This window comes from Penicillium vulpinum, assembly GCF_028829585.1.
Source record: "Penicillium vulpinum strain IBT 29486 chromosome Unknown utg000003l_segment0_segment0, whole genome shotgun sequence".
Taxonomy (NCBI): Eukaryota; Fungi; Ascomycota; class Eurotiomycetes; order Eurotiales; family Aspergillaceae; genus Penicillium; species Penicillium vulpinum.
In genome coordinates, this window is record NW_026643243.1 from 8,842,686 (window position 1) to 8,870,514 (window position 27,829).

Consider the following 27,829-nt stretch of genomic DNA (forward strand, 5'->3'; position numbering starts at 1 on the left):
CTTGATGAAATGTCCATTGTATACCGGGCTTCGGGTAAAGATGTAGAAGCAGCTCGACAAAGTTGGAGTGAAGGACAAGGACTACGACAAGCTCGTGTCTAACCCGTAGGCCATCCGCTACGTGGCCAACTTTATGCACCGAACAGGTCTCCTCCAGCAGTTTCAACACGTGGGACTCGAGGAGGACGACGACGAACCGACAGGCCTTGCGGTAATAGAGCTAGGTGTGGAAGACGATGGGTAAGCTCAGCCAGAGTTGACAAACATACCAGGCAACTGGCCATGAATAATACACAACCAATTGCAACTGGAGCAGGGGAAGGATACAGGGAGGAGAAGAGGGAGAAAGAGAAAGGGAGAGAGGGAGAGACGTAGGAGGCGGAAGGCGCAGGGTGCACTCTGCCGCATTCATTTGATATTTTTTACTATGTATGGGTTTGTGGGGTTACAACATGCGGGAATGGGCTGATTCCACGCTCTTTACAAATCAACCTCTGTATTTACTTCCGGGAGTGATCCCAACTCGGCGTTTGGCTTCGAGTTCTTGCTTCAGCTGGATGAAGCGCCTGCATAGTCATACGCAACTAGTTAGACTGCAACATGTTAATTGAACTTTGCTTGCTTGATTGATTGATTGATAGGAGAAGAAAATAAAAAAATCAAGAAGAAGATATGTTTGTAATGCATTTTGTGTGATGCAGATGATATAAGTAACTTGAAGTTCTTATATGTTCTACGAAATTACTTTATAGACTATTATATAGGGCAGATATATAGAGAGTGTACTAGTATATAGCAATTTCTTAAAATATATAAAAACTACAAGTTACTTATATCATCTGCATCACACAAAATGCATTATAACCATAAATAAACAGGAGCTGGATTATTTGGATTTCTGCCTGCCCAAAGATGTTTTCTCTGAAGGCTTTAGTATATTATTTACACTAATAACATAAACTAGTACAATGTCGTGGACATACCCAGTACATCTTCAAACCACTGATCATTTCCTAAGTCCATAGACTGCATCCAGGCCATCTGATCTAGATCCGGGATATGGCTACTGTGAGAGTCACTCTGACATGGCCTGATATCACCGGTTTGCACCTGAGAAGATATGTTCCACCGAGTTTCAGCCCACACCCGACATTTGGATAAGAGCTTGGATAAAAATTTCAGTAAATGGTCATTGCACTGAAGTTCCGGTTCCTTGCTGCCCAGATCGAGCTTCTGAAGCATACAGTCCATCGTCGATATTAAGTGAACTGTATTTCGCACCGCTTGACAATCCCATTCTGGGTCTTTGAGTGTCGAAAGATATTTCAAGAGTGTGATGCTAAGAATCATCTGTGACCAAAGGTGAAAGGGTTGCCCGACGAGTTTTGAGCAAGGGATTTTGTAGAAACTGTCCAGCCACGATTTGATGTTCTCGACGGACTGCCATAGACAATCAAGACGTTCAAATCCTAGTAGGATCCCGCCATCGCCCCTTCGTCCAGCTAAATCTAGAGGCGTGTCTTGACTGATAGAATACGCTAGCTGATTGATGTATAGTTCGACGTATTGCGCGTGTGTGTTGAGAATGTCTGTACGTCAAGCCCAGGTGCACCCCAGGTGAATGTTAGCCATGCTGCAGCCGAGGTAAATTGCGATATATTTTACTCAAGGAACTACTTACAGCTCTGTTGGAGATCTGCGCGGAATGAAGATTTTAACTCATATAGCTGCCTTCGTAATGTTTTCAGATATAATATGCGAGGAGCCGAGGCCGCAGGAGCTGTTCCTATACGAGCATAATCTGTCTCATCCTGCTGTCGGACATCATCCGCTCTCTGCTTCAACAGCTGCAAGCGTACTTGAGCGACAAACAATTCATCAGTGGCGCATGACTTGCTTATTATAATGAGTTGAAGCGCCTCTTCCATTTGTGAAGTCCAGCGTATAGCATCTTGACGCCCAAGGTGTGATGAAACACTACAGATAGTCATATGTTAGTATGGCTCGCTCCTCAGATATGTCATGGTAATTAAGGTTGATGGAAAATCAGGAAGGTTATGCGCACTTGGAGCTCAAAATGAAACAAGCCAGTACTGCCCGTTGCCCTTCTAATAAGCTGTAGGGGGTTCCCTCGCTGGGACTGTGACCATCTTGGTCTTCCCGCCCCTGGGTAATAGTCATCATGAGTTTTACCTCTGGTGAGGATGGTTTGAATAACCGTAGATCATATACTAGCGAGATAGCGAGCATCATGAGACGAGAGATCAGGTCCGCCCTTCCAAGGAAAGCATCGGTACTCCATGCTAGATAAGTTAGTAGTCCAAGCAACAGGTCGATATTTGACTCGACTTTGATTAAAGCAGATGTGAACAGAAGACGCTTCAGTTCCTCAACTTGAATTAATCTTTCCTGTGTCGAGAAGGTGGTAACGGTGTGAATAGCTTGAAACAAGAATGGCCTGTTTTGGCGGAGATACCAGCTTGTCATATCTGGGGTAAGATTGATGAAAGGGAAATATGGCAGCATTCGAGATCGGAAGAAATTGAGCCGTTCGTCTGCTTGATTTGGCAATGGAGTAGAGGGCGATAGAGGATAAGGATGACACTGGAAAGTCGGATTTGGATTTACCGATACTGTGGCAATCGAGTTGGTGGAGTATGTAGGCCGCTCATTGTAGCTCATATTAGTGCTTGTGGGGTTTATCAGAGTGTTATTCGAATAAGACGTGGCTGATGAAATGCTGTCTCCATTGAGGGAAGGGGGTTGTGGGATGTTGAACGTAGACCCAGAACCAGCCGTGGAACCGATAAAAGATTGCATTGCAGATAGCAAGCTCTCGATCTTGTTTTCCAGCCGAGCGATGCGTGTATCGGACACATCGGTTGGAGTTGTTTGAGCATTACGCTTGCGAAAGGACTCTGATGGCTCACACCTTTTCCCAAGGCGAAGACATCTAGGAAATAATTAGCTTGATGTCTAATGTCAAGAGCCATACACTGATTACTTTTCGCAATCATCACTATTTGCAGAACGCACACACCGGGATTTTGCCTTGTAGCAATGGGTGCAAGCCTGGCCATAGGTGCTAGTTTGGCCCGGGGCTAGTTTCGATCTGTCCATAGTCATAGCGATTGGTGAGACAGGCTAGGCTAGATGGTCAAAATATCTCGATGGAATTTAGGTCCCCAGGTGGCAGGCTTCAAAGATACCTCCATGTTCTTTACTTATGGAACGGAGTTAACGGAGATGATTCCGCCGGTTACTAATATCCCGTGTTATATCGTGAGAATGCCGTCGGATTTAGCCCGAAGTCCGCCACCATAGTATTTATTTTGCCTTATCAATAAAATATTCCGTTTAGGTCTTGTTTGCGCCATGGCCTATGGAAGAAAGCTGACGCAAATCGGCTAGTCATCTTGAAAAACTATCCCCCAGTGCCAGAAGATGAGGCGAAAGACACGACCGGCCGAGAGCATGTCTCGCAAAAGAGCAGCTCGCTGAGATGGTAGCAATGGGCAAATACTGCTGCAGCTTTCATGTCGATCCCGGGGATACAGGTGGAAGAATGCCGCTCGAGTCACAATGAACTATCAGAGTTGGGGTAGCGCCTCAACCGGACTTCAGTCCTCTGGATACCGTACAGATTCCGTCGCACGTACCTTGCAGCCCCTGGACTGTCTAGAGCCTTTGACCACTATCCTGTGAAGACATGCACATATAACTCCGCTCGAGCCTTTGGCGGGTTTGATTTTGCTTCAGTTTTTTCCTGCACACATCGTCCCCTCTAATTAGTGCTGCTTCATTTTGCATACCCGCCTGGTCCCTTCGCAGAAATGGCACCACTGAATCAGGCGGCTTGGATCCCCGCAAAAAAGGTCCTGCCATTCAAGGTCAGCGACGCGCCCTACACCCGTCCTGGCTCAGGCCAGGTCGTAGTCAAGAACGCCGCCGTAGCCATCAATCCTTTCGACTGGGTGTTGCAGTACATTGGCCCAGCGCTTGCTGGTTATATCAAGTATCCCTTCATTCTTGGCACCGATGTTGCTGGTGAAGTCGTCGAGGTCGGTCCCGGTGTGGAGCGTTTCCGCGTGGGCGACCGAGTCTGCGGTAGTGCTGCGGCCATTGCGAAAGAGGTCAACCGCCCGGCCGAGGGAGCTTTCCAACTCTATACAGTAATGCGACAGAACATCTTGACGCCGATTCCACCCGGCATCACCAATGAGCAGGCCTGTGTCTTGGGACTGGGTCTCGGGACTGCGGCTTACGGCCTTTTCCACCCGGATTATCTGGGCCTCGACATGCCTCAGACTCCAGCAACCATCAAAGTTGTAGGCAAGTCAGGCTTGCCGCGCACTGTCATTATCACTGGCGGTGCTTCGAGTGTTGGTAGCAATGCCGTACAGCTTGCTGTGGCTGCTGGCTACCAAGTCTTCTCTACGTCGTCACCTAAGAACTTTGACTATGTCAAGGGTCTTGGTGCCTCTCAGGTCTTCGACTACAAGAGCAAAAGGTTGGCCAAGGATCTCCTCACCGCTCTGAAAGGCCACGAGCTGGTCGGTGCTTACACAATTGGCAATGGTGCCGTGGAGGCATGCACCACGGTTATGAGGAAGCATGATCCCAAACTCACACGAAAATTCATTGCCGTGGCCGGCGCTATCATACCTGCCGAGAAGCTAACGACATTTGTTGGCAAAGGTACGTACTTGATGGGCATGATGGGTGGCATGATTAAATCGAGCGGGACGCGCATCAGAACTGGGGTGGAGGCCAAATTCATCATCGTTGATGGCCTAGTTGATCCAGATAGCGTCGTCTCTCATGTATACATGGACTTTTTGCCGCAGGCTCTTGAACAGGGCCAGTTTGTGCCAGCTCCTCCTCCGTATGTTGTGGGCAAGGGACTGGATAAGATCCAAGAGGCTCTCCATCTTCAGAGAAAAGGTGTATCCGGAAAGAAGCTTGTCGTGACGCTTTAGCTTAGTGACGAAAGATACCCAGTGTCTAGGATAAACTTAAATTAGGTGCAGGATTTCGGTTATATATTAATATACTCTCCTATTACTGCGATTTTCTGACAGTCATATCTATATAGTAGCCACTAATCTCACTATATAACCAAAATTCTCCTACTTGGTTATGTCTTTTAGATTCAAATAAACATACACCCGTACAAGGAAGTCAGAGGCACTTATAGACGAACAAGGCGTGGCTAGTGAAGATACCTAGGCGGTGCCTATGCGCAGGTGTTAGTATGGATGTTTATTAATTCTTAGTGTGGAACCTCTTGGTATGGTGCAGTAAAAGTGAAAATCGTGACAAAAGAATAAATTTAAATGTTGTACAAACTGTCTGGACAATGTTGATCCTAAAACAAAAAGCAGATTCCCCAAAGAAAAACGACAGCAGACCGACTAGTTGACCCCTGAGGGGAGTGCTAGAATCGGCGGCGTCGAAAACGAATGTAATTGCATCAGTCGAAGATGATATGAAGAAGGATGAGTATAACCCTCCCTGGGGTCGCAATTCATTGATGATCAACGAGGCTACCTTTCACCAATCCCTGCTGAATCTTTATAACTGCTATCAGAAGACTTCTCAGTAATGACCTGAAGCTCCTTGACCTTCCGGATGTCCTTCCATCCAAGCCCTGGGGAAAATACCAAGACAGCAACGCTGACAGCAATACCGAGGTACATCACTTTGTCGATGCTTTTGGCGTAAGCGGCGAGCACAGCAGTTAGCTCGGAGCCAGATACCAGGTTACGGATCGAGCGGACTCCGATATTTATAATGGCGTCTGGAGAAACGCTGATTTGTGTAGCGCGTTTTTGAAGCTCTGAACGAAGGCTATTGCTGAAGATGGCATTTGCGGCGATCAGAGAAGTGGCAGCACCTATGTTTTGCCAGAAGATGATAATGGCCATGGCAAGGGGAATTTGCTCTGGAGCCACAAGACTTTGTATAGCGATGTAGGGCTAAACGAAAGATACAGATCAGCTGGCGGGGCCATTATTTGACAAGAATCGAACTTACAGCTGCAGTCGTGCAACCGCTTCCAACACCATAGAGAACTTGGTACCCAATCCATTTTGCAACCGGAGTCGTAGCACTCAATGTCGACAGGAGTCCGTAGCCAATAGATGATATCACACCCCCTGCAAGAAGGAATGGGAGATAGTAGCCCAAAACGGAAACTTTTCAGTATCAGCGACGGTGGCCATATAAATTAACGGACTAAAGGCCACAGTTGGAAGCACTTACTCAGAGTGCCCGAGACCATGGTAAACAGAACGATACCGAGGGTGATTGGGAGCATGTGAACACCGCTCATTAGGGGCGTGTCATCGTGGATTGCCTGGAAATAAATTGCAATATAGAAATCAGCCACAAGAACACTGGACAAGCTGAAGAACATTGTCATCGCAGCGGACCAAATAACTCGGTGTTTGAGCATGGCAAGTGGCACCATGGCATTGTCCCCTTGGTGCCACTCCCAGACAAGAAAGACAACAAAGGTAATGCCAGCGCCGACCAGCAATCCTATCACAACTGAACTATCCCAGGTATATTCGTTACCGCCGAACTGGAGCCCCAAGAGGAACATGACAACCGCCGGGCAAATGAGCGCAAATCCTGGGAGGTCTAGAGACTTGATAGCAGAGCCAAGAATCTGGAGAGGTGGATCCTTGGGTTTTGGTTCGGGGATTGTGTTGAAGAGAAGGAACCCGCCGACGATGACGCCCAAAGGGAGGTTGATATAAAAACCTAAAAGAAGAAAATTTAGCCTTTTGGTAATCTCCAATGTAAGAAATGGAATAACATACACCACCGCCAGGACACATTCGTGGTGAACGCGCCCCCAATGATGGGCCCCGTCGCAAGGCCTATCTGGCCCATGCCCATGTTGAGCCCCATGAAAAGGGCCTGTTTCTGTGTTGGGAGGACGGCGGAAATGGTTGTCACTGCGCCGTTGGACACTCCAGCAGACCCAACACCCGCGATAACACGACCGACGATGAACATGGCCGATGAATGAGCGGCTCCACATATGGCGGATCCAATTTCGAAGATTACGAAAAAGACAAGAAAGGTCCACTATATGACGCCCCCGTTAGAATTTGTTTTCAGTGGAGTTAAGATGCGTGAGTCTTGAGCTAGAGTATACCTTGATGGAAAATCGGCTGTAAATCTTGCCGCTTAAGGGCTGAAATGCTGCACTCCCCAGCTGGTAGGCGCCGCCATACCTGGAAAAGATGAATTAGCATCTCACGAAAAGAAAAGACCAGTAATTGTGGCCTAGACAAGCAGGATGGGTACCCACCAACCGACGTCTACCAACGAGTCAAACTGGGAGGTAATGGCCGGAGCGGCCGTAGAAATGACAGCAAGGTCAAGGAAGAACAGGAAATAGGCCAGAGTAACTGATGTCAGGATAAGAGCAAGCGCCAGGCCCGACGGATATTGGGCCTTGAACTCTGCATCATCGCCGGAGGCATTGATCTCGGAACCATGTTGCTTTTCCATCGAGTTCTTTGGCGACGTCTCGGACGAGTCTATAGGAATCTCATCGAGAGTGGAAGGTTTCATCTCGGCTATTGCAAGACAGGAGGTCTAGTCAAGTACCGTAGCTGGAAGACTAATTTATTGGTATGATACTGTGATGAGTGATGGCTGTTAGGTCGTGATCAAAATAAAGTAGTCATATTCAACTTTTATCTGTATATCTCAAATTCCGCCTCCTGGAGATAAAGCGGACATTGGCTTTCGAAATCCGAAATTAAACAGGGGCTTCCTTCACCTGCATCTATTCGGATTTTGGTCGGAGTATAGGGTGAGTCGGAGTCTGCTTCTGAAATCCGAAGCTTATGTCGGCCCGAGCGCCTTTGGCGACAATAGTACTATAATCGACCACCGTCAACTACATCAAAGGTTATGCATAAAAACTCGTCTACTTAATTCATGTATTTTATCGTCTTTATATACATCTAAAAAGAGGTGTCAAGAAAACATTGAAGAGCACATCGGAGTGTTGTTCCATTTGAAATCCCTAATATCAGGCCCGAGGTTATCAGAGTCTTACGTCGTCAACACAACGGCCGAATATTCTTGTACATCCTTAGGCCCAAAGACTGCAATGAGTCCATACTACCCATATCAATGCTCATTGACACACTCAATCACACTTTCTACCCCCTTTCCAGCGCTCCATACTTTCACAATTTTCAAGCCTGCCTTATTCTCAATCAAGTCGTACCATGCTGTACTAGTCCGTTCTTCGGAAGAGAATAGGGTCAACATCATCATATCAAGTCCCGTAGTTTCCCAATGGGCGCTGTTATGCGGCATAACGGTCTCGTTGATCAGTAGTCTGCTATAACCAGGCTTCATGGCCTCTTTCACTCGTGCAAGTATGCTCTCACATACATCGTCCGGCCAGTTATGTAGCATTGAGTGAATATAATAGACACGGGCACCTGAGAATATGGTAAGTAATCCCTCGAGATTGATAGGGAGAATGTGAACGGAATTGAGGAGATAACTCTGCACTCTTGCCTTTAACGGGTTGTTCATTATGGAAGTCATACTCCATTCGGATTATATCCGGATCTAGATCTTTGATCTGGTGAATCATCATAGGCAAATCTTGAAGTATTAGCTTTCCGGGGACGCTTGGATAGCGACTGTGAAATCTCTCCAAGTCATGACCGACGTTGCCGCCTATATCCACGAGGAACGGTGCATCCGGGCTAGGATCGGCCTCATCGATGAGCCTCTCCTTCACAGGATAGACACCAGGGTCCATCCAGAGTGGGCGACCCAGGTTATAACCACCAAGGTAATCATTCAGCTGTTCTCCGTAGCCCAAGTCATGCACCCAAGAAAATAAATTCTTGTCGGTACCATAGGCATGCATCAAAGATGTGTCCTGGCTCCTTGTCGGGTTCATCCAGCCCCTCTTACGCGAAAACTCATGAAATCTCAAGGTCCCTGCAACAGTGCACGCGGTACTAAGCGAGTGGCAGGAGGCATGAGTCACACTGTTACCTTCTAGAACTTGACTTGGGCTTGAATAAGCACTTACAGACCAAGATATCCATGTCCAATCTGAGGAAGGCTTAGCGCCTTGGTATAGTTTGTGGGCCTGTACTCATCTTGATCGACCTCGATGAGGAGTCCCATAGCAGAGATATGTCGCATCAGGCGACCTATTATATGGTCAGCTAGACCTCTGGAACGGGTTATATGAAACCCACCAAGAAGTCTAGGATCAACCCCAAGGCTCACGGCCAAGTCGGTAACCTTCTGGGATTTATCGCCATTCCGAGCCATCAATACCCACAAACCTGAATCCACACCAAATATTATTGCTCCGATTGCACCAATCTATTATGTCACTGATTTTGCTCGACCGATGAGACTCTAGAGCGCTTACCTGTCCCCAACAATGGTCCACCATCGTCTCCCGAGGAGTCTCTAGGGCTCTAGCTAAAGCTCGACACTTGACTAACACATCCTTGCGGTCCTCATCAGTCCCAGTAGGCAGGCTGTTAACACCTTCAATTACCTCCTCTAGCAAGCCTGGGACTGCCTCAGCAATGTTTGGGCGCGTGGCAATAAGTAGGTTGACAGGGCATGAAGTACAACTTGCGTTCTCGGCTGCCATGCTGACGAATATGAAAGCTAAAAATGAAAAGAATTGTTGAATATCAAGAAGAAGAAAAAAGAGGGAGAGGTGGTGGGATCGATTGCGTATTTAAGCCCTTCGGAAGGTCGCAGCCAGCAACTACGTCACCTTTTGACGTATATAAGAAGGGTGATCCGTGTTTTTGGCGTTGAAAATATTATATATTATTCGTAGTCCCTACTATGGATAGTCACACGACCTTAGCTTTGTGGAATTTTCAAGCAAGAATTCAATATATATCAAAATTAAACTGTAAAATAGTGATTAACGAAAAAAAGAAGAAAGTACTGGAAAGCTAGTGAAGTTGCAGCCAACACTAACATCCAGGTTGGGAATCTTATGAAATCTTGTCACAGTACATTTATTCGTGATTCAGGAATTACTAGGTGCTTTTTCCATTTCTTCAACCCCTAACCCATGCCATTTGTGAAAAATGTTCCCTGGATCAAACTTCTTTTTCACTTTTTTTAATTTCTCCAAGTTCGAACCATATGCTTCAGATGGCATCAACGGCTCTGATTCCATATTGAGATAACGTCCCACTGGCTCTTCTCTAGAGTCCTCCTCTCTATCACGACCCAGGTACTCGTATCCGTTCGCACGGCGTATCTGTGCGCATAGTTCCGAGTTAAACAGCCGAACAGTAGAATCGAGTGCCGGGTTGCTCCACCCAAATATAGTAACAGCATCGTAGTACTCCCCGCGGTTGGCGTATGCAGTAGTGCCTTGGTGCACTTCGCGCAACTTGTGTGTTGAAAAAAGTTCAACTGCTAAGGCGCAGATCCTTACGTCAGAATGCATATCGTGGAAAGACCAGATGGTATCGGCCATTTGTTGGAAAGCGGCTGCGTGGAGAGGCATCGTCACATTGCCAGAGCCCTGGAGGCGGCGGATGCCATATTCGCACATTGGGTTTTGCAGTGTGTTGACTTGCGCAATGGACATCATACTTGTGCTATCCTCGATGGATCCGATGCTAAGAAGGTTTGAAAAGTATCCCTTCGCTTCCCATTCTGGGCCATGGTAAAGCGGAATAGCAGAAAGGATGCGGTTTGCTCCATCTGGTGTGAAACCCACAGCTATAGCTAAGCAGTGGCCTTCTCGTTGATCCCGACTGTGAAACTCGTTTGCAAATGCCACCAGTTCACGCAGCTTGCTAGGTATGAATGTTATAGTTCCGCTCCAGACCTGTCCCTGCTTATAGACGCGAGATCTGAAGCGTGTGACGACTCCAATCTGAGCCCCAGCTCCACGGACAGCCCAGAAAAGGTCTGAATTTTGCGATTCAGAGGCTTCAAGGATGGATCCATCGGCTGTCACTATCTGAACCGACATCAGGTTGTCAATTGTGAGGCCATATTTTGCTGTCAACCAGCCGTGGCCTCCCCCTAGGATAAGCCCACCCACGCCTGTGTGATTCACTGTACCACCGACAGTAGCTAGTCCATAGGCCTCTAGAGCAGTATCTACATCGCCCCAAAGACAGCCACCATCAAAAGACACGGTCATACTGACTTGATCGACTTCAACATTTCGCATATTTCCAAGATGAATGACCATGCCTTTTGATGATGACATCCCACTTGTCGAATGACCACCACCACAAACAGCCAGCGGGAGCTTGTTTGCGGTAGCAAATTTTATGGCCACAGAGACCTCTTCGGCACATACAGGCCTAACAACCACAGCCTAAATGAGAATTAGTCAGCGTAAAAGTCGTGTCTGAGGAATTAGAGCAAACTGGCCGGTGCTATTTCAGCTGCTACACTCCATCTCTTGAGACTTGTGGCGTATCCATCATCCCATGGAATCAGCACATCACCTTTGGCTATGTCGCCGCGTAGCTCGTTCCAGTTGGGCATCATGTAAGTCCTAGGAAAACTGGTTTCACTAAATTGGATGTGGCTCGAATCAAGTTTAAGTGTTACCGTGTATAATTAAATTACGTTAAGATTGCGTCTCTCACCCAAAGGAGACGTATACCCATCCCTGAAATGGCGAGTTGTAGCGAGAATATTCTTCAAGGTAGTATCTATGGATGCTACATAACCATCAAGTCATGCATCATTAAGCGAAGATTTAGTCCACATGTAGTGTAATGGATAAACCAGGATCTCGGAAGGCGCGGGAGTTGCTCGGGGTACACATGGAAGGCAAGGTGATGGTTATGAATTGGTAGCCTAGAATATCGATCAGGATTTGACATAGATCACCTGCCTCTCCCTTTTCATATCTGCAGTAATCTGAGTACGGGTGACCACGAGTGATAGCCGTACGGAAGAGACGGAGGCGGCCAAGAACAATATTTCCAGGCTACTGGAACTGGTGCACTTGAATATCTCGGATGATCGGCTTACTGCGTTGACAAAAAGGACTAATACTTTTGGGCATGTTGGGCTCCTTGCTCCTGATATTGTAGAAGTGCAGACATACCTTGAAGCACAGAGGGTGAAGGTGTGGAGGATTTTAGCGTGTCTGTGCGTGATTCGACGGGCATTCGAATTCTCACTCCCACTTTCTCAAGCAAATAAACTCATGCTGGCTGGCCTATCTAGATACCTCCCTATTGGAAAAGGAATCTGTACGGTTGAGGCCTTTTTCTGCCGTTTCTTTTGTCTCCTTACAACTGGAAAAGGCGAGAAAATATTTAGCAATTGATGAACCTAGAAGACTGCATAGTACCAAATAGTCTGAACAAGGCCGCATATGCAGCCGGCTATTCTTGTCATACATAGATCAAGGTCTTGAAGATGTAACACGTTATTATACTTAACAAGCGCCCAGTTATCAGCACAATCTCAGCCAAAAAAAAAGAGAACAAAAAGGAAGAACAAAAAAAGAATCAACGACTTCTTCGAAAGAACCTCAAACAAATCGTGATCATTCACCCTAACAAGCAATGTCACGTACGGCAGAGCGGAATGAGAGTGCGGATGTCAAAATGACGGACATTGGGATGGTAACACAAATAGACCTACAAAAGATCTGGACATGGAACAAGGTATCTCCGAAACCAATCGAACGATGTGTTCACGAAATATTCGAAGAGAAAGCACAGGACCAGCCTAATTCTTTTGCTGTTTGTGCCTGGGATGGAGAATTACTTTACAAGGAACTGGATCAGCTCGCTACAAAATTAGCGAACCGGCTCATAGAATTGGGAGTTAGACCCGGTTTATTGATACCTCTGTGTTTCGAGAAATCGATGTGGACGACAGTTGCTATGCTTGGTGTTCTTAAGGCCGGCGGAGGATTTGTGATGCTCGATCCCTTGCTCCCAGAGCAACATCTCCATCGCATCGTCCAACAAGTCAAGGCAGACCTCATCTTGTCTTCTTTTTCAACCCAGGCGCTCAGTTCACGGTTGGCTCAAAATGTGGTTCCTATCGATCGAGCATTTTTCATAAATCTGGATATTCAAGCAAACCGGTGCCTTCCCACCGTTTCCCCATCCTCAATCCTGTATCTGAATTTCACATCAGGCACCACGGGGGCCCCGAAAGGGGTTATTTTGACCCATAGCAGTTATGCATCAGCTCTCTACTATCAGGCACAACACCTTGGATTTACAAAAGAATCGAGAATCTACGACTTTTCCTCATACAGCTTCGATGCATCAATCAGCCAAACTTTTACAGCTCTGGCTGCAGGAGCTTGCTTATGTGTACCAATGGAGCAGGATCGGATGAACAAGCTGGCTCAGAGCATAGCATCTCTACGCGCAAATGTTGCTGTCCTTACACCCTCCGTTGCCCAACTGCTGGACCCCAAGGATACTCCTACACTACAGTCAATGCTCTTTATTGCTGAACCATTACATCTTAGAGATATTAACCCTTGGTGGGGCAAAGTACGAGTTCTCAACATATATGGGCCAAGTGAGTGTACTCCATACAGCCTCATCAATAGTAACGCTTCTTGTCCACAAGAAGCCACTCGAATTGGCATTGGTGCTGGCCAGGTGACATGGGTTGTCAATCCAGATAACCACGATCACTTGCTTCCGCTTGGTACCACTGGCGAGCTACTTCTAGAAGGGCCACTCGTAGGTGAAGGGTATTTGAATGACCCGGGGAGGACAGCAATGGCATTTATCCACGACCCAGTGTGGTTGCGGCGAGGAACTTCGAAACAACAAGGACGATACCGACACTGCCTCTATAAAACAGGAGATCTTGTTCATTATAACGAGGATGGAAGCTTGACATATGTCGGTCGCAAAGATACACAGGTTAAAATTCACGGACAGCGAGTCGAGCTTGGACAAATTGAGCACCATTTACATGAACTCATGACAGAAGCGGAGAGAGTCATGGTCGATTTCATCATGCCGAGAGGGGAAAACTCAAGTAAAGTGTTGGCGGCTTTCATTCAAATCTACCCAATTTCAGAAAATCCCAAACAGCCGGAGCCTACCTACACCACGGAGATGCTTCAAATTTCCACTGATATCCAAGACATGTTGGCTCAGCGCCTGCCAGGCTATATGGTCCCCACCATGTTCTTTTCCATACGTGAAGTCCCCATAACGGTGACAGGGAAACTGGACCGAAGAAGGCTATGCCAGATTGGTACTTCATGTTTCCATGAATACATGGAAAAGCAAATTCAAACGGTGAAGCCACAGCCATCATCACCAGTCGGACTGGAGTTACAAAAGATAATGGGCAGAGTTCTGGCCATTGACTCAGCGCTGGTAGGACTTGAAGATAGTTTCTTCCGGCTAGGGGGAGACTCGATTGCAGCGATGAGGGTTGTTTCCGAGGCTCAAAAGGCTGGTATTGAGCTCACGGTCTTAGACGTGTTCAAATATCCTACACTTGACAGACTGGTCAGTCGGTGCCAGGATGTAGCTGACAAGGCCCCGGCAAAGATTCCGTCTTTCGCTCTTCTGGGTGACAGATGCAATAAAAGCATGCTTCTCCGAGAAATTGAGGGTCAGTACCAACTAGATCCTGCCATGATAGAAGATGCATACCCGTGCACTCCGCTACAAGAAGGTCTTCTATCTCTATCTTTAAAGCACCCAGGCGAATACATGATTCAACGTACTCTGAAACTACATTCGACCATTGAAACAAGAGATTTCTGTCGAGCATGGGAGGAAATGGCTCGGAATGTGGTAATTCTACGTACACGCATCGTGCAGTGCAGCGGCGTGGGTCTTTTGCAGTTAGTATTGAACGAAAAAATCCAATGGACCCATACGATAGGATTGAATGAGCATCTCGAAGAGGATAAAAAGAGGCCAATGGAACTTGGAAAGCCTCTTGCACGCTACACCATGGTCACAGACAATACAGGCTTGCATCGATGGTTTGTGTGGACGCTTCACCACGCGCTGTACGATGGCTGGTCATTGCCACTCATGGTTGACATGGTTGATCGACAGTACTGTGGCACCTTGACACAACCAACGAAGCGCGAGTTCAAAGAGTTTATTAAGTATATTGAGGAACAAGACAGTGAGAGGATAGCTGACTACTGGCGCAATACTCTTGAGAATTGTGACTGTACCCCATTTCCGGTGCTTCCATCATCGGTACAGCGTTCAGTAGCAGACAGCGATATAACGCATCAAATACCATGGCTCAACACACAGCCGCGAGATGTTACAACTACGACGCTCGTTCGTGCCGCCTTGGCTCTGCTTATCAGCTGCATGACAAACTCGGACAGTATCGTGTTTGGTATCACTACATCAGGACGCGGGGCACCCATTAGCGGCATCAACGAGTTGGTGGGCCCAACAGTAGCAACAGTTCCGTTTTATGTCAAGATATTACGGCACCAGAGGGTTTTGGACTATCTAGCGGCCGTACAGCAGCAATCAACGGATATTATTCCTTTCGAGCAGTTCGGCTTACATCGGATCGCTAAAACATGTCCCGAAGCCCAGCAGGCATGTATGTTCCAAACCCTTCTTATTATCCAGCCACAAGAAAATACCCGGTCTGGCGGTACACTTGGGGTGTGGGAAGAGAGTTACGAGCCGGAGTGGGTCAACACCTTTGCATTGGCTCTTGAAGTACAAATTGGCATGAAGAGGGTCAATGCCAGATTTGACTCAAACGTGATCAAGCCATGGATTGTGCAGGCATTGTTAGAAGGGCTTGAGTTTGTGATGAAGCAGCTTGACAAGGCAGAATTTCAACAGAGCATAGCAGACATCGACTTCGTCACATCCCAGAGTCTTGAGCGAATATGGGACTGGAATCGTACCGTTCCATCGCCAGTGAAAAGATATGGTCATCATATGATTGAGTGGCAGATGCAGAGCCAGCCGATGGCAACGGCTATATGTTCTTGGGATGGAGAGCTCACATACGGTGAGCTAGACCGACTTTCGACGACGGTAGCGGACCAGATTGTCAAATTTGGAGTTGGCCCGTACCTACTAGGGCCGGATATCCTGGTGCCAATATGCTCCGAGAAGTCCAAGTGGACAGTAGTATCCATGCTTGGTGTCCTAAAGTCAGGTGCAGGTTTTGTGTTGCTAGACCCTTCCCTCCCTGAGCCCCGACTACAATCAGTAGTCCAACAGGTGGGCTCGAAGTTGTTATTGTCCTCCCAAGCCAACATCGGTTTAAGCCTCAGACTGTCAGAGATAGTAGTTCAAATTGGCCCAGACATATCGCAGATCTTGAATAGCGTTCCGAGTGTCTCGAGTTATGCTACGAGTCTCACACTGCTACAACCATCATCGAGGATGATGTATGCAGTCTTCACTTCCGGAAGCACTGGGGTGCCCAAAGGGGTGTTAGTGTCGCACGAGAATTTCTGCTCTGCTGTACACTATCAGTTGGAGCTATTGGGATTTAACAGGGAATCTAGGGTCTTGGATTTCGCATCATATGCTTTTGACGCGGCGATTCATAATGTTGTAGCCACACTCATTGCTGGAGGGTGTCTGTGCATTCCATCAGAAAGGGATCGTAATAATATTGGCAACATCATGGCCATCATGCGGCCTACAATTGTCAATCTGACTCCCACGGTAGCACGTTTGTTGGATCCGGTGGCGGTGCAGGGCCTTAGGACTTTGATTTTACTTGGTGAACCAGTCACAACCAGAGATGTTGAGCGATGGCAGTCGCATAAAATTCAAATAATAAACGCCTACGGGCCCGCCGAATGCACACCAATTAGCACGATCAACACCATTGGATCCAACACAGAGGAGGCCACTCGGATAGGAAAAGGTGTGGGTTTGGTGACATGGATTGTGAATCCAGAGGACCACGATCGCTTATTGCCACCGGGATGCACCGGTGAACTACTCCTCGAAGGGCCGCTTGTTGGCAATGGCTATATGGGGGACCCGGGAAAGACCGCTGAGGTGTTTATCGAAGACCCTAAATGGCTACTAAAGGGTTCAGATACTCAACCTGGGCGTCACGGCCGCCTTTATAAGACGGGTGATCTGGTGCAGTACAACGATGATGGGAGTTTGATGTTTATGGGCCGCAAAGATAGTCAAGTCAAGATTAGAGGGCAGCGTTTCGAGCTTGAAGAAGTCGAACACCATATTCTTGATTGTTTACCAAAAGCGAGTCAGGCTGTGGCTGAAATTGTTGTGCCTGAGGGCGAGGAGAATCCTAGACCGGTGTTGGTGGCCTTCATCCAGACGAGTGGTAACGGCATGAAGATTAACGAAAAGTCGACTTTGGTAGCCAAGAAATACCCAGCGGCTGCTGATATTAAGAAGAAGCTGGAACATCATCTGCCGAGATACATGGTGCCGACGGTATTCTTTTCTCTGCCGGGTCTGCCATTAACTGCCACAGGGAAGACGAACCGGAGAAGACTTCGTGAGATCGGCCGGGAACTACTGTCGGTTGAAGGGGAACACCCGTTCAATGCATCTGAAGAACCCCTCGAGAATGAGTCCCCACGCGGTAGAACAATATTGAAGACTGAGCAGCCAGCGTACGAACTAGCTCAGAAATTACATTCCATGCGTGCCTCATGGACCCGGGAGAATCTGTCGTTCAAAGAGGACGAGTCACAGCAGCACCAGCAAATTGAGCTGAACGATGTGTTTTTACACTCATCTGGTCTAGACTCGGTGGACATGATGGAACTCATGTCTTTCATCTCCCAGAATTTTCATGTTCAAGTTGGAATGCAGCTTTTGATGAACAAAGCAACCAGTATCAGGAGCCTAGCTCAATATATAGTCGATTCCCAGGCGATTGGTGCTCAGGATCACTCAGTTCGACACTCTTTAACTTGTGCCTTGATCTCAGTTGATCTCGCGGCTGAGATCAGCCGGCATGACTCTAAGATTTTGAGTGCCCAGCAGAGAGCTGTACAGCGTGACATTATAGCGAGTAATGATCAGCCGATGGACGGAGATAATAAAACGTTTATCGTGTTATTGACTGGTGCCAACGGTTTTATCGGTACCCAAATCCTCCGTCAGCTCCTCGAACACTACCAAGTTAGTCGCGTCATTTGTCTTGTACGCGGCGATACGGACAATGCAGCCAGACAGCGCACTATTAGTGCGGCCGTAAAAGCGCTCTGGTGGACTAATCACCACGCGGAGAAGCTGGAAGTCTGGCAGGGCGACCTGGCGCTCCCACGCCTGGGACTTGATCCGATGCGTTGGGATTCTCTAACCAGTGGCCAAGCAGTCAATTTGATCATTCACAGCGGCGCTACAGTGCACTGGACAAAAAGCTACGAAGTCCTAGAGGCTGCCAATGTTGGCTCAACCATCGAGCTGTTACTCCTCGCCGTAGGTCTCCCTCGCATGAGATTTCTTTATGTTACGGGTGGCCGTCCTTGGAACTCTTACGAAGAGCTGGACGTTTTGAAGGAGCTCTCAGCCGTCGATGCCATCGCGTATAGCCAAACTAAGTTTGTTGCCGAGGCTGTAGTCAGGCGCGCGGCGCGACGGAGCCCATCCGAAACCAATCGACTCGCTGTGCTAAACCCAGGATGGGTCATTGGCACACCAACTGAGGGCTTCTCTAACTTCAATGACTATATATGGCGACTGGTGGCAACGTGCATCGAGATAGGAGCGTACAATGCTGCTGAGGCGGACGGGTGGCTTACCATATCAGATGCTGCGACGACTGCGACAGCCATTATTGATGCGGCACTAGGCAAAATGGTGGACATAGTGGCTGAAAAGCCACCCGTGGATGGCATGACATGGAGGGAATTCTGGGCTATTCTTGAGGGCATGGGTTATAGGCTTGAGGCTAGGGGCATGGCAGAGTGGCTGGCTCTTGTCCGTGCTGACATTGAAGCTGTAAGAGAGAAACATCCCCTGTGGCCACTAGCACACATGATCGGGGGCCTACAGAGCGATAAGCGAGTCGCGGGTAGCTCGCGAGACAAGGGTAGCAGCACACCATTGCCATTGAAACTTGCTGTAAGCAGGAGTGCCGAGTATCTTGTCAAGATCGGCTTTTTACCCGCGCCATCAAATCAGGTACAAGAGACGATATAGGCAGGGCGCAATAGACCAATGCGAAGCCCACAATATGAAGCAAAAACATAATTTGGGGAAAGACATTGTTACCATCAAAGGTCATAAACTGACAAGGGGGAGAAATAACCAAAAGTCATGTAAAAAGAGTATCTGAGAAGATCACTAAAAAAAAACCATCGACTACTCTTGTCAATAGTATTACAATATTTCCATCATTTCATGTATCAGGCAATGTCATTAAGTGGTACATATCTAGCTATGTCATTCTTTCATGTCGCATAATCAAAGCTTCAAATCTCCAGTCATTCATAGTGGAGTAAAATGCACTTATTCCTGATGCGTTCGGCGCCCTACAGAGACTAGTTAGCATTTCTGTTGCACATATCTAAAAGATCAAAAGGCAGAGGGAAAAAAAACATACACTCAGCCAATTCCTGCATACTCAACTCTCGGATGCCATTGACATGAGGAACATTGCCCTGTACGGCACCCTTGACAGTTTCATAGGCACGGCCAATCAGGCCCTTGTGCGCAACAACATGCGTGGCTAACTTGGCCTCGAGCTTAATAACTCCAATCCGGGGGTCTGAGGGCCCACCATCGTGCAATCCATCACCCATATCGCCAATCCATGCCTTGAGTGTGGGCGAGTAGTACTTCTCCACGGTGGCGGGGTCACCAATCACTGATGCAGTGCCTGAGATTGAGGCCCAGGCTCCGCTGATGGGGTCGAGGAAGGACATGTTGGTTTCTTGTGGATGTACAGTGAGATCCGTTGTTTTTCCGGAGAAGAGGTTTGTGTGGAAAATGAGGTCGATGCCGCCATTCTCCTATTTCAGGGGATGTATTAGCACGTTTACCCCTCTTCGTTGTGGCTCTGCTCATACCTTCGCTGTTAATGCCATGCATCGCGAGGCCAGATAGTCACCCTCTGATTGCTTGGTCGTCAACATGCCAAATTTAACTTGGGTGATGAATTCAACCAGCTCTTCGATCTTCTGGGAGAGAGGCGGGTCTTCGAAGTTCTGGGTCTTGTAGGGGTCCACGGGGTGGTTGCCCGTCTTGGTGTTGATGGTGGCATCTGTGGTAGACATTTTTGTTTTTTATTGAAATGAAAGGATATAGCAAAGTATAAAGGTCTTGAGAAAGATGGAGAAGCTATATACATGTAGGAACTATAGATGGTCGTCAATATGACGTCACCGACAAGATCCGGATCAGGGCCCAGCTTCTCCATAAGACATGAGGTCAAACAAGTTCCTGCATCATGCCTGGGCAGTATCCTGAAAAGCTTGCAATATGTGACGATCAAGTCTCCACAGCTCTGACCCTGTGAGGATGCACTTTCCGTCGGGGTCCATTTCAATTGTCCGCGAATATTCTGCGCAACTCCATTACACCACGCCTATGCAAAATGCTCTTGAAAACGCGCGCACAGTGTAGCAGGTGTGTTTTCTTTGTGGGCATGGTTGCTAGGTCGCATAGTGAGTTATCTCTCGTGAAAAAGGAGTCCCCATCTGTACAGAAGAATATGCCAGATCAACTTCATAATTGATCATATAGAGCGAAATATGTCGGCATGTGTCAATTAACTTCCGAGCTCGGCGTTGGCATGAGATATGGCTGTTATTTCCAGTCATATGTCGAATCACTGAATTTGAATCACCGCTCAATGAGTAGTCGTGAGGTATCCTCTCAATCTGCTATCAAAATACCAAGTTCTGGCGAGTCCAATCAGCAAGGTCTCCAAACCACAACCCAGGACGGAACAATGTCTCACCTCTGGGCAAAATTCCATAGCAAGTTCAGTAGAACAGCTATTATTCCAATCACAAAGGCTATGCAACACAATATTAGCCGAATTTCGTTATCAGATGGGAAGCAGATAGAACTAAACAGGGAACGAACCTTCATGCCCCCAGCTCTCCACCACCTTGACAGCTCTCCTATTTCCCTGTGCTCTCGCTTTGAACCAACCAGACATTAAATTTGTCTGACAGGTTTGGCCATTGACAATCAGACAGCCATTCTTAACCCGGCGACACTCAAGATGCCACCGACGGCGCTCCATAATTCCGCGCACGCGTTTATTGCAAAAGGACTCGTCCGTACTGAACAAGCACTTCTCCATGGGGCATTCGAGCTTATGCTCGAACCTTTCGACGAGCCAGTCAACTTTTAGCCGCACGCCTGTGTAGACAATCGAGTAGAAATGGCGACTGCTGTGTTTTAGGGCTAGCGCGTCGGGGTAGGAAAGGTAGGTGCTTATTTGGATGTGAAGTTCCGAGGGAAGGGTCATTAAATTGATGCTGGTGGATTGAGAATCTGAAGAAGGGTTGGATTGCTCCATATTTGGATTTATTTCCCGAGGCTGTTGCTTGTGGCTCGATTGTGTACCTTCGAGGTGAGGGTGGTGTTGTTCATCTTATACGAGCGGGGATGAAAGTGTTGCCTGAACCGCACTCCACTGACGCTAGCTTCTAATGGGAGCTACATTTTGTCCAGATGTAATCATCAAATGCTCGATTAATCCAAATACAGCTGCCTATTTTCAGCCTCCTAAAACTGTGGGATAATTGTGAAGATGTTGTAATCATCAAATCCTACTTATGTGCTTATTATTATGGTGCCTAATAACCGCCAAGCTCTAGGTAGTGATTCTTTTCTAGGAGATACCTGATAATAAACAACTGGAATATAGACAATGACAAAGATGTGTTCAGCTATCTTGTAGCTATTCCAACCTTCCGACCTCAGATCCACTGGAACCTTGGAACATTGAAAATTAGTGTGGCTTACATAATCTTCAATATCGGCCTCAATCCGGCCTGAACCTTGGAAGCTTCAACTTTTAAAGGACGCCACTCACCAACTTCCCACTACAACCTCCTAAAACAAATATCTACACCAACCACAAATATGTCAGGACCTAACGCCTACGGCGCCCCGGTGTCGGACACGGCCTTCCGTAAAACTTGGGACCGTGAAGAATACGCCAAAAAGGCCGCCGACGATGAAGCAAAGCGCAAAGCCGAAGGCAAAGCCCGCTATGAGGCGAAGCTACTGGGCAAGAAATACCACGCACCGGTCGACTACAGCATACTCGAGGATACCACAGCCCGCAACCAGCGCCTGGACGTCGCGTCCATGGTGGGAAAGACGATGATTGTGCCCTCAGGCGCGGGGATGGGCAAGCGCGGCCTCAGCGCTGGATTCTACTGCAAGGACTGCGATCTTACCTACAAGGATAACTTGCAGCTTGTGGAGCACTTGAACAGCAAGCAGCATTTGATTGCGACAGGACAGAGTGGCGAGGTGAAGAGGGCGAATGTTGAGGACGTGCGTATGCGGTTGAGGATGCTTGCGCATCGGAAGCGTCAGAGGGACGAAGAAGAACGCAAGGCTTGGCAACTTGATCTAGGGGTGCGGCTCAAGGAGCGGGAGGAGATTGATGCGAAGGAGAGGGAGGAGAAAAGGCGCAAGCGCAGTGAGAAGCGGAAGGAAAAGAAGGTTAAGCAGGAGGATGATAGCTGGGAGGGCCGGTTGGGAATCATTTCTTGAGTATTGTTCTTGGGGTGCGCGTTCTATTCTTGATACCCATGGTGTTTTGGCATATTTTCCAGGCTTTTCTTTACTGATCATGTTCTTCATGTGCAATAATGGCACTTCCAAAATTCAAATTGCGAGCTAAAGATCTAACAAGGGTAACCCAACACCTAGCATAACGCCTAACATGTGAATCATATCATCCGGAAACATAGTAGAACCGTTGATTTAGTCAATGCACTCGATAGCTTCGAGTCGTCGCATTGCTCGGCCACCTTCCTTTTCGAATTGGCCGACAAGCCGCTCACATTCTCTCTTCAGTCGTTCTTCGCCATTCTTCGCGTTCCACGCGATCCATTCTTGGACCGTCATCTTCTTCTCTGGGCTAGTCAAGCCAGCTTTTGCGCCTTTGAAAAGTTCAGATAAATCTGCGTTTTCCTTGTCGCTAGCTTCTCCAAACAGTACTTCATCAATATCCACTGGTGTCCATGGATGGCTGGAAGGTCCGAATCCGCCGTTGGCATTGCGCTTGGATGGTGACGGGGTACTAGCTGCCAGAGGGACTCGAAAATCGGGATGCTTGGGTGTTGATTGAACAGGTGGACGGGATGCTGAGGGCCGCGACGATGGAGGCCGGTTTTCAGCATCTGATGACTGAGGCGATAGCGAGGGAGTGTTTTGGTGAGCTGGCGGAAGTGGTGAAACTGCCCGATTAGAGCGTTTTGAATTCCGCCGGGACTGGTGCATTTCGTGGGGGGAATCCTGGCTTTGGACTAGGGCCTCTGCAAGATGCTCTTCATGAGGGATATCGCTATACCGTTTGGCAGTCTTTGGCGGTAGACTGAGCGTCTTCTGGTGAGATTGTGGCCCCGGAGACATTTCTTGTGGAGGGTTGACCATCTGAAGCTGGTCAGGCAAATCGTCTGCAGTCTCAAATTCATCATCATGTTCCTCCATCAACGCTTCGGCGCGAGGTTCTTCGGCTGGGGGTTCAATAACAGCAGCTTGCTCCGCCTTTTTCTCGGATTTCTTAGATTTTTTGTCTTTGGTTGATGTGGCATCCTTCTTCTTGGAAGTCTTCTTCGATTCAGCCTTCGCCATGGGTTCTTCAGGCTCCGATGCATACTCCGGCTCCTTGCTCACAATCTCGACAGAGATGAAAGAGTCATGACGTTCGGGTTCATCCCAATCATCGGGAGCTCTGAGCTCTAAAGATGCTCGAGGCTCTGGCAACTGTGCTTTTATCGTCTCTTCGGTCTTGGTCTTTTTTGTCACCTTTTTCTTGGATCCTTTTGCTATCTTGGTCTTCGGGGCTGGCGGCTCGGGTGCCGCCGGTTCATCATCAACTGGTTCCACATGAGGATCTGAGCGTTCATCGTGATCACTGACATCCTCTACTAGATCACGTACGGCCGGCTCGGGGGATTTAGCCACAGCCTTGAACTTCTTGCTCGATTTTATCTTCTTCGATGCCCGTGGCTCTGACGGCTCTGCCTCGATCTTAGGCTCGGGTTCGGCAGGTTCAGGGATATCTGCTTCGAGACCTGCTTCGATTTCCGCGTCGATCTCGGAGTCACGAGGGGCTCGTGCCTTCGACAGACCTTTTAACGCAACAGGCACATCAGAGACCTTTCGAGCCTTGGCCCCTGCCTTTTTCGTGGGCTTGCGACCTCTCTTGGTTTCCTCTTCCGAAGCAGTGTCATCCACCGGCTCTGCGTCCGCCATTGCAGAGTCACTGTGTTCATAATTGTAGTTGCGAGCAATGCTGCTGCTACGTGTTTTTGTAGCGCGTTTCTTTGCTGGGGGTTCTTCTGGCGGTTGCGACGGCTCTCTTTCCTCCATAGTGACTGGATTTGGTTCATCCTTGACATCCTCACTGGCCCTCTTCTTTCCTCTGCCTACACGTTTGGATTTGATAGGCTCTGGTTGGGCGACTTCTCCAATGTCGGCCTCAATTTGGCTTTCTACCTCTGCTGATTCTTCCTTCTTAGTCTTGGTCGCCTTTGATTTGCTCTTAGGTGCCTTCTTTGTGGATTTTGATTTCGTGCTGGGCTGGGACATGATGCTCTGGTCCATCGACTCGTCCATTTCTGTGTCGGGCGCTTCAGAAGTAACTGGGCCAACGGATTGGGTTGAAAGCCGGGAGGACGTTTTGGAAACACGGGGGGCTTTCTTCGCACGGGTAGATTTGCTTTTCTTTCCTGGCGGCTGGGCGAAGACAAAGAATGAACAATCTGAGGAGCGGCGATAATGTTCATCACTGGAGAAGTTAGCAACCGTCCTACTAGGAAAGAGCGATGGGTACCCACAATGGGTCGTCCTTGGGTTCCCACCCATCCAACGACAACTTGCAATAAACACAGCTAGCTAGATCATTGCTCTCGTCTGTAGGGCAGAAATACCATCCACCTTCAACCATCTATTGTCGTTGTGAGCCAAAAGAATGTAAATACCGTGAAGTCGCGCGTTACCTTATCAGACTGGCATACCCAGCCCTTTTTCCCGTCGTGAGGCCATTTCGTACTAAATGTTGACAGTCTCGCTTGTGTAATCCGGTCGCCTGTAGGGTCTTCAATTGAAGCGGGGTTGGAACTATTTTGTTGGAGGTCCATCATGATGGCCCATCCGCAGTCGGGCGCATGCTTGAGATGCTCTGTGACGGGGTTGTCGTCCTCCTCCCAGCCGTCCAGCGCCCGGTGGCACTCAAAACATGTTGTGTTGTCAGGATTTGTCTCGTATGGTTTATAGTAGAATCCAGCATGCGCCAACTAGAATCCCCCAAGTCAATCATCTTAAAATGGGCCCATTTAATCTCTCTGCAGAATGACATACCTCGGCTGGTGAGGGTCGCTGGTGTGGCCATATAATCGATTTGGGTGTTTTTGTACCTGAAGAGCGGCGTTTCTCCGGCTTCAGCACTGTATCAAAGCTAGCTAGGCGGGCCGCAAAGGTGTCCATTTCCGAGCCCATGGCGAGGTTTGAGGGCAATCAGAGGCAATGAGCACAAATGCCAGACATGTAGATACACTTTTTGTGGAGTAAGTAGGCGAATATTGTCGAAAGCGTCGTTGTTGTTGATCCTCCGCGTCTGTTTACTTTTGGTTGTCACGCATCTTCGGCACGCGTCCACGTGACCCTTACTCAGCACCCGAATAATCGCGACCAGGACGGGGAGTACGTCAGAGCCGGAAATGTTGACGGAGCATCCCAATTCGCTTCACTTCAATTCACTCATTTGCTTTCCATGCGGGACAACTCATGCTCTTTGATCTGACTCATTCATTGCGCTACGCGCCCCGATTTCTTTTGTCTGAACGCCAATTATGCCGGGAGTAATAGTATGTCAGATCCCCCACTCTCCGCAATGATCCCGCTACAACTTATCTGCTAGATGGTTGCTTCTCGAGGAGCTAACCCCAGCTCTCTCTGGCGCCCTCGCACCCTTCTCTCATCACCACGCATTGTTCCTTCTCCGGCTCGTTTTCTGTCATTCAATCGCAATCCGATTACTCCCTACAATGGTCGACTCTCGGCAAATAACGGTGTTTCGGCATCACATCTGCTATGCAAGGTGACCACCAACAAATCATCCTCCTCCTTATTTTCGACATCTTCGTCTTCGCTGCTATCCGACTCGAACTGGGACGAGAATCCGAACTTATCAATTACCAATTTCTCGGAACTTCCCTCGAAGGACTTCGGAGTCAACCAGCACATGATCATAAACCAAGATTTCAAGGAGGCTTTGCGAATGATCCTTTGGCAGTTCAAAGCACCAATTCGATATGCATTTGCTTATGGATCGGGTGTCTTTCCGCAGAATGGCAGTGGAGCTCCGTCCAGCTCACTTCACCCCTCGGCACCCACAGCTATCCAGAATATGCAAAAGGGCTCCGGGAAGATGATCGACTTCATTTTCGGAGTGTCATACTCCCAGCATTGGCACGATCTCAATCTGAACCAACATCGTGATCATTATTCTGGATTGGGCTCGATGGGGTCTTACGTGGTCTCCCAAGTACAGGACCGCTTTGGTGCGGGTGTCTACTTCCATCCTTATATCACCGTGAATGGGACGATGATAAAATATGGTGTAGTGAACCTAGATACATTATGTCGAGATCTCACCCAGTGGGACACCATGTATCTCGCCGGTCGTCTGCAGAAGCCCGTCAAGATCTTGCGGGATCACCCGAAGGTGCGATTGGCTAACCAGATGAACCTGTTGTCGGCTTTGCGGGTCGCACTACTGCTACTGCCAGAAAGATTCAGTGAGTTCGAGCTATATAGCACAATTGCAGGTATGAGCTATATGGGAGATCTGCGCATGGCCCTCCCAGCCGAGGATCCCAGCAAGGTGCGAAATATTGTTTCAGGACAAATGGCGCACTTCCGCCGGCTCTATGCCCCCCTCATTGACACTCTGCCCAATGTCACTTTCCAAGATCCCCGCTGCAACAACGATGATTGGATTGATGACCCGAACGTCATCTTAGCCATGGAGCAAGATATGGATCCGGTAAAGCGTGGTAACATGGTTCGTCGTCTGCCTGAATCTTTCCGGCAAAAATTGTACTTCCAATACCAGTCTCGCTTTGGAATTCCTCGAGCCGATTTCAATAAGATGATTCAGGAGAGCAAGGATGCAGATGAGGTTCTTCGCCGGCCTCAAGGTGGTTCGTTCGAGCGACGGATTGCCGGTGATGATTTCCTTCAGGAGGAGGTCTCCAAGTCCATTGAGAAGACAATTCGCTGGCCAAGTACTGTGCAGACGATCAAAGCGCCGTTCACGGCAGGCCTTGGTAAAAGCTGGACTTACCTGAAGGAGAAACGCGACAAGCACAAGAAATCCCAGATGGCAGCCGCTTCAGCACTTGAAACCCCTCCTGGGGTGAATAAGTCCCCCACTCCGGCACACAAGCCGTCAGAGCCGAAGGAAACGAAGAAAGAATAGGCGATTCAGGTGTGTTCTGACGAATAGCCCTAGGTTTTAGACATGGGGCATATAGAGGCGTTGTGGGTGTTTGTGACCCATGTATCAAAATCATCGATGTATCTGATATCTGCGCGTCAGCAGGAAATTTTTCATCGGACCCAATACATACGGACTGCATAGAGCCTTTTTCATTTGTTGAATAAACCATACG

At 48.2% G+C, this 27,829-nt stretch overlaps 12 protein-coding genes across 12 annotated transcripts; 4 read left to right on the top strand and 8 right to left on the bottom strand.

The window, feature by feature from the left end:
* Window positions 1-960: 960 nt before the first annotated feature.
* On the bottom strand, window positions 961-1,928 carry N7479_008382 (uncharacterized protein; the record flags this gene model as incomplete). Its single annotated transcript, XM_057256076.1, has 2 exons — window positions 961-1,538; window positions 1,682-1,928. 2 exons carry the CDS (start codon window positions 1,926-1,928, stop codon window positions 961-963), a joined length of 825 nt encoding a protein of 274 aa, XP_057109938.1.
* Window positions 1,929-2,055: 127 nt separating this feature from the next.
* Window positions 2,056-3,126, bottom strand: N7479_008383 (uncharacterized protein; the record flags this gene model as incomplete). Its single annotated transcript, XM_057256077.1, has 2 exons — window positions 2,056-2,953; window positions 3,041-3,126. 2 exons carry the CDS (start codon window positions 3,124-3,126, stop codon window positions 2,056-2,058), a joined length of 984 nt encoding a protein of 327 aa, XP_057109939.1.
* Window positions 3,127-3,833: 707 nt separating this feature from the next.
* On the top strand, window positions 3,834-4,979 carry N7479_008384 (zinc-binding alcohol dehydrogenase family protein; the record flags this gene model as incomplete). Its single annotated transcript, XM_057256078.1, has 1 exon — window positions 3,834-4,979. The coding sequence occupies one exon, from the start codon at window positions 3,834-3,836 to the stop codon at window positions 4,977-4,979; it is 1,146 nt and encodes a 381-aa protein (XP_057109940.1).
* Window positions 4,980-5,546: 567 nt separating this feature from the next.
* On the bottom strand, window positions 5,547-7,614 carry N7479_008385 (MDR family MFS transporter; the record flags this gene model as incomplete). Its single annotated transcript, XM_057256079.1, has 6 exons — window positions 5,547-5,978; window positions 6,037-6,197; window positions 6,265-6,768; window positions 6,828-7,098; window positions 7,169-7,247; window positions 7,325-7,614. Coding segments are annotated over 6 exons (1,737 nt in total), but the record flags the coding sequence as incomplete, so codon positions are not given.
* Window positions 7,615-8,157: 543 nt separating this feature from the next.
* Window positions 8,158-9,667, bottom strand: N7479_008386 (Winged helix-turn-helix transcription repressor DNA-binding; the record flags this gene model as incomplete). The annotated part of the gene is made up of 5 exons (XM_057256080.1): window positions 8,158-8,477; window positions 8,527-9,011; window positions 9,086-9,209; window positions 9,258-9,387; window positions 9,437-9,667. The coding sequence occupies 5 exons, from the start codon at window positions 9,665-9,667 to the stop codon at window positions 8,158-8,160; spliced, it is 1,290 nt and encodes a 429-aa protein (XP_057109942.1).
* Window positions 9,668-10,060: 393 nt separating this feature from the next.
* On the bottom strand, window positions 10,061-11,550 carry N7479_008387 (FAD-binding oxidoreductase; the record flags this gene model as incomplete). The annotated part of the gene is made up of 2 exons (XM_057256081.1): window positions 10,061-11,377; window positions 11,455-11,550. The coding sequence occupies 2 exons, from the start codon at window positions 11,548-11,550 to the stop codon at window positions 10,061-10,063; spliced, it is 1,413 nt and encodes a 470-aa protein (XP_057109943.1).
* Window positions 11,551-12,587: 1,037 nt separating this feature from the next.
* Window positions 12,588-19,154, top strand: N7479_008388 (uncharacterized protein; the record flags this gene model as incomplete). The annotated part of the gene is made up of 1 exon (XM_057256082.1): window positions 12,588-19,154. One exon carries the CDS (start codon window positions 12,588-12,590, stop codon window positions 19,152-19,154), a length of 6,567 nt encoding a protein of 2,188 aa, XP_057109944.1.
* A 309-nt stretch (window positions 19,155-19,463) lies between these two features.
* Window positions 19,464-20,230, bottom strand: N7479_008389 (blue light-inducible protein Bli-3; the record flags this gene model as incomplete). Its single annotated transcript, XM_057256083.1, has 3 exons — window positions 19,464-19,486; window positions 19,558-19,966; window positions 20,024-20,230. The coding sequence occupies 3 exons, from the start codon at window positions 20,228-20,230 to the stop codon at window positions 19,464-19,466; spliced, it is 639 nt and encodes a 212-aa protein (XP_057109945.1).
* Window positions 20,231-21,027: 797 nt separating this feature from the next.
* On the bottom strand, window positions 21,028-21,486 carry N7479_008390 (uncharacterized protein; the record flags this gene model as incomplete). The annotated part of the gene is made up of 1 exon (XM_057256084.1): window positions 21,028-21,486. One exon carries the CDS (start codon window positions 21,484-21,486, stop codon window positions 21,028-21,030), a length of 459 nt encoding a protein of 152 aa, XP_057109946.1.
* A 569-nt stretch (window positions 21,487-22,055) lies between these two features.
* N7479_008391 (U4/U6-U5 snRNP complex subunit SNU23) lies at window positions 22,056-22,697 on the top strand (the record flags this gene model as incomplete). Its single annotated transcript, XM_057256085.1, has 1 exon — window positions 22,056-22,697. The coding sequence occupies one exon, from the start codon at window positions 22,056-22,058 to the stop codon at window positions 22,695-22,697; it is 642 nt and encodes a 213-aa protein (XP_057109947.1).
* A 213-nt stretch (window positions 22,698-22,910) lies between these two features.
* N7479_008392 (uncharacterized protein) lies at window positions 22,911-25,652 on the bottom strand (the record flags this gene model as incomplete). Its single annotated transcript, XM_057256086.1, has 4 exons — window positions 22,911-24,942; window positions 24,992-25,101; window positions 25,172-25,450; window positions 25,515-25,652. 4 exons carry the CDS (start codon window positions 25,650-25,652, stop codon window positions 22,911-22,913), a joined length of 2,559 nt encoding a protein of 852 aa, XP_057109948.1.
* Window positions 25,653-26,073: 421 nt separating this feature from the next.
* Window positions 26,074-27,636, top strand: N7479_008393 (phosphatidate cytidylyltransferase; the record flags this gene model as incomplete). Its single annotated transcript, XM_057256087.1, has 1 exon — window positions 26,074-27,636. One exon carries the CDS (start codon window positions 26,074-26,076, stop codon window positions 27,634-27,636), a length of 1,563 nt encoding a protein of 520 aa, XP_057109949.1.
* Between the last annotated feature and the right edge of the window lie 193 nt (window positions 27,637-27,829).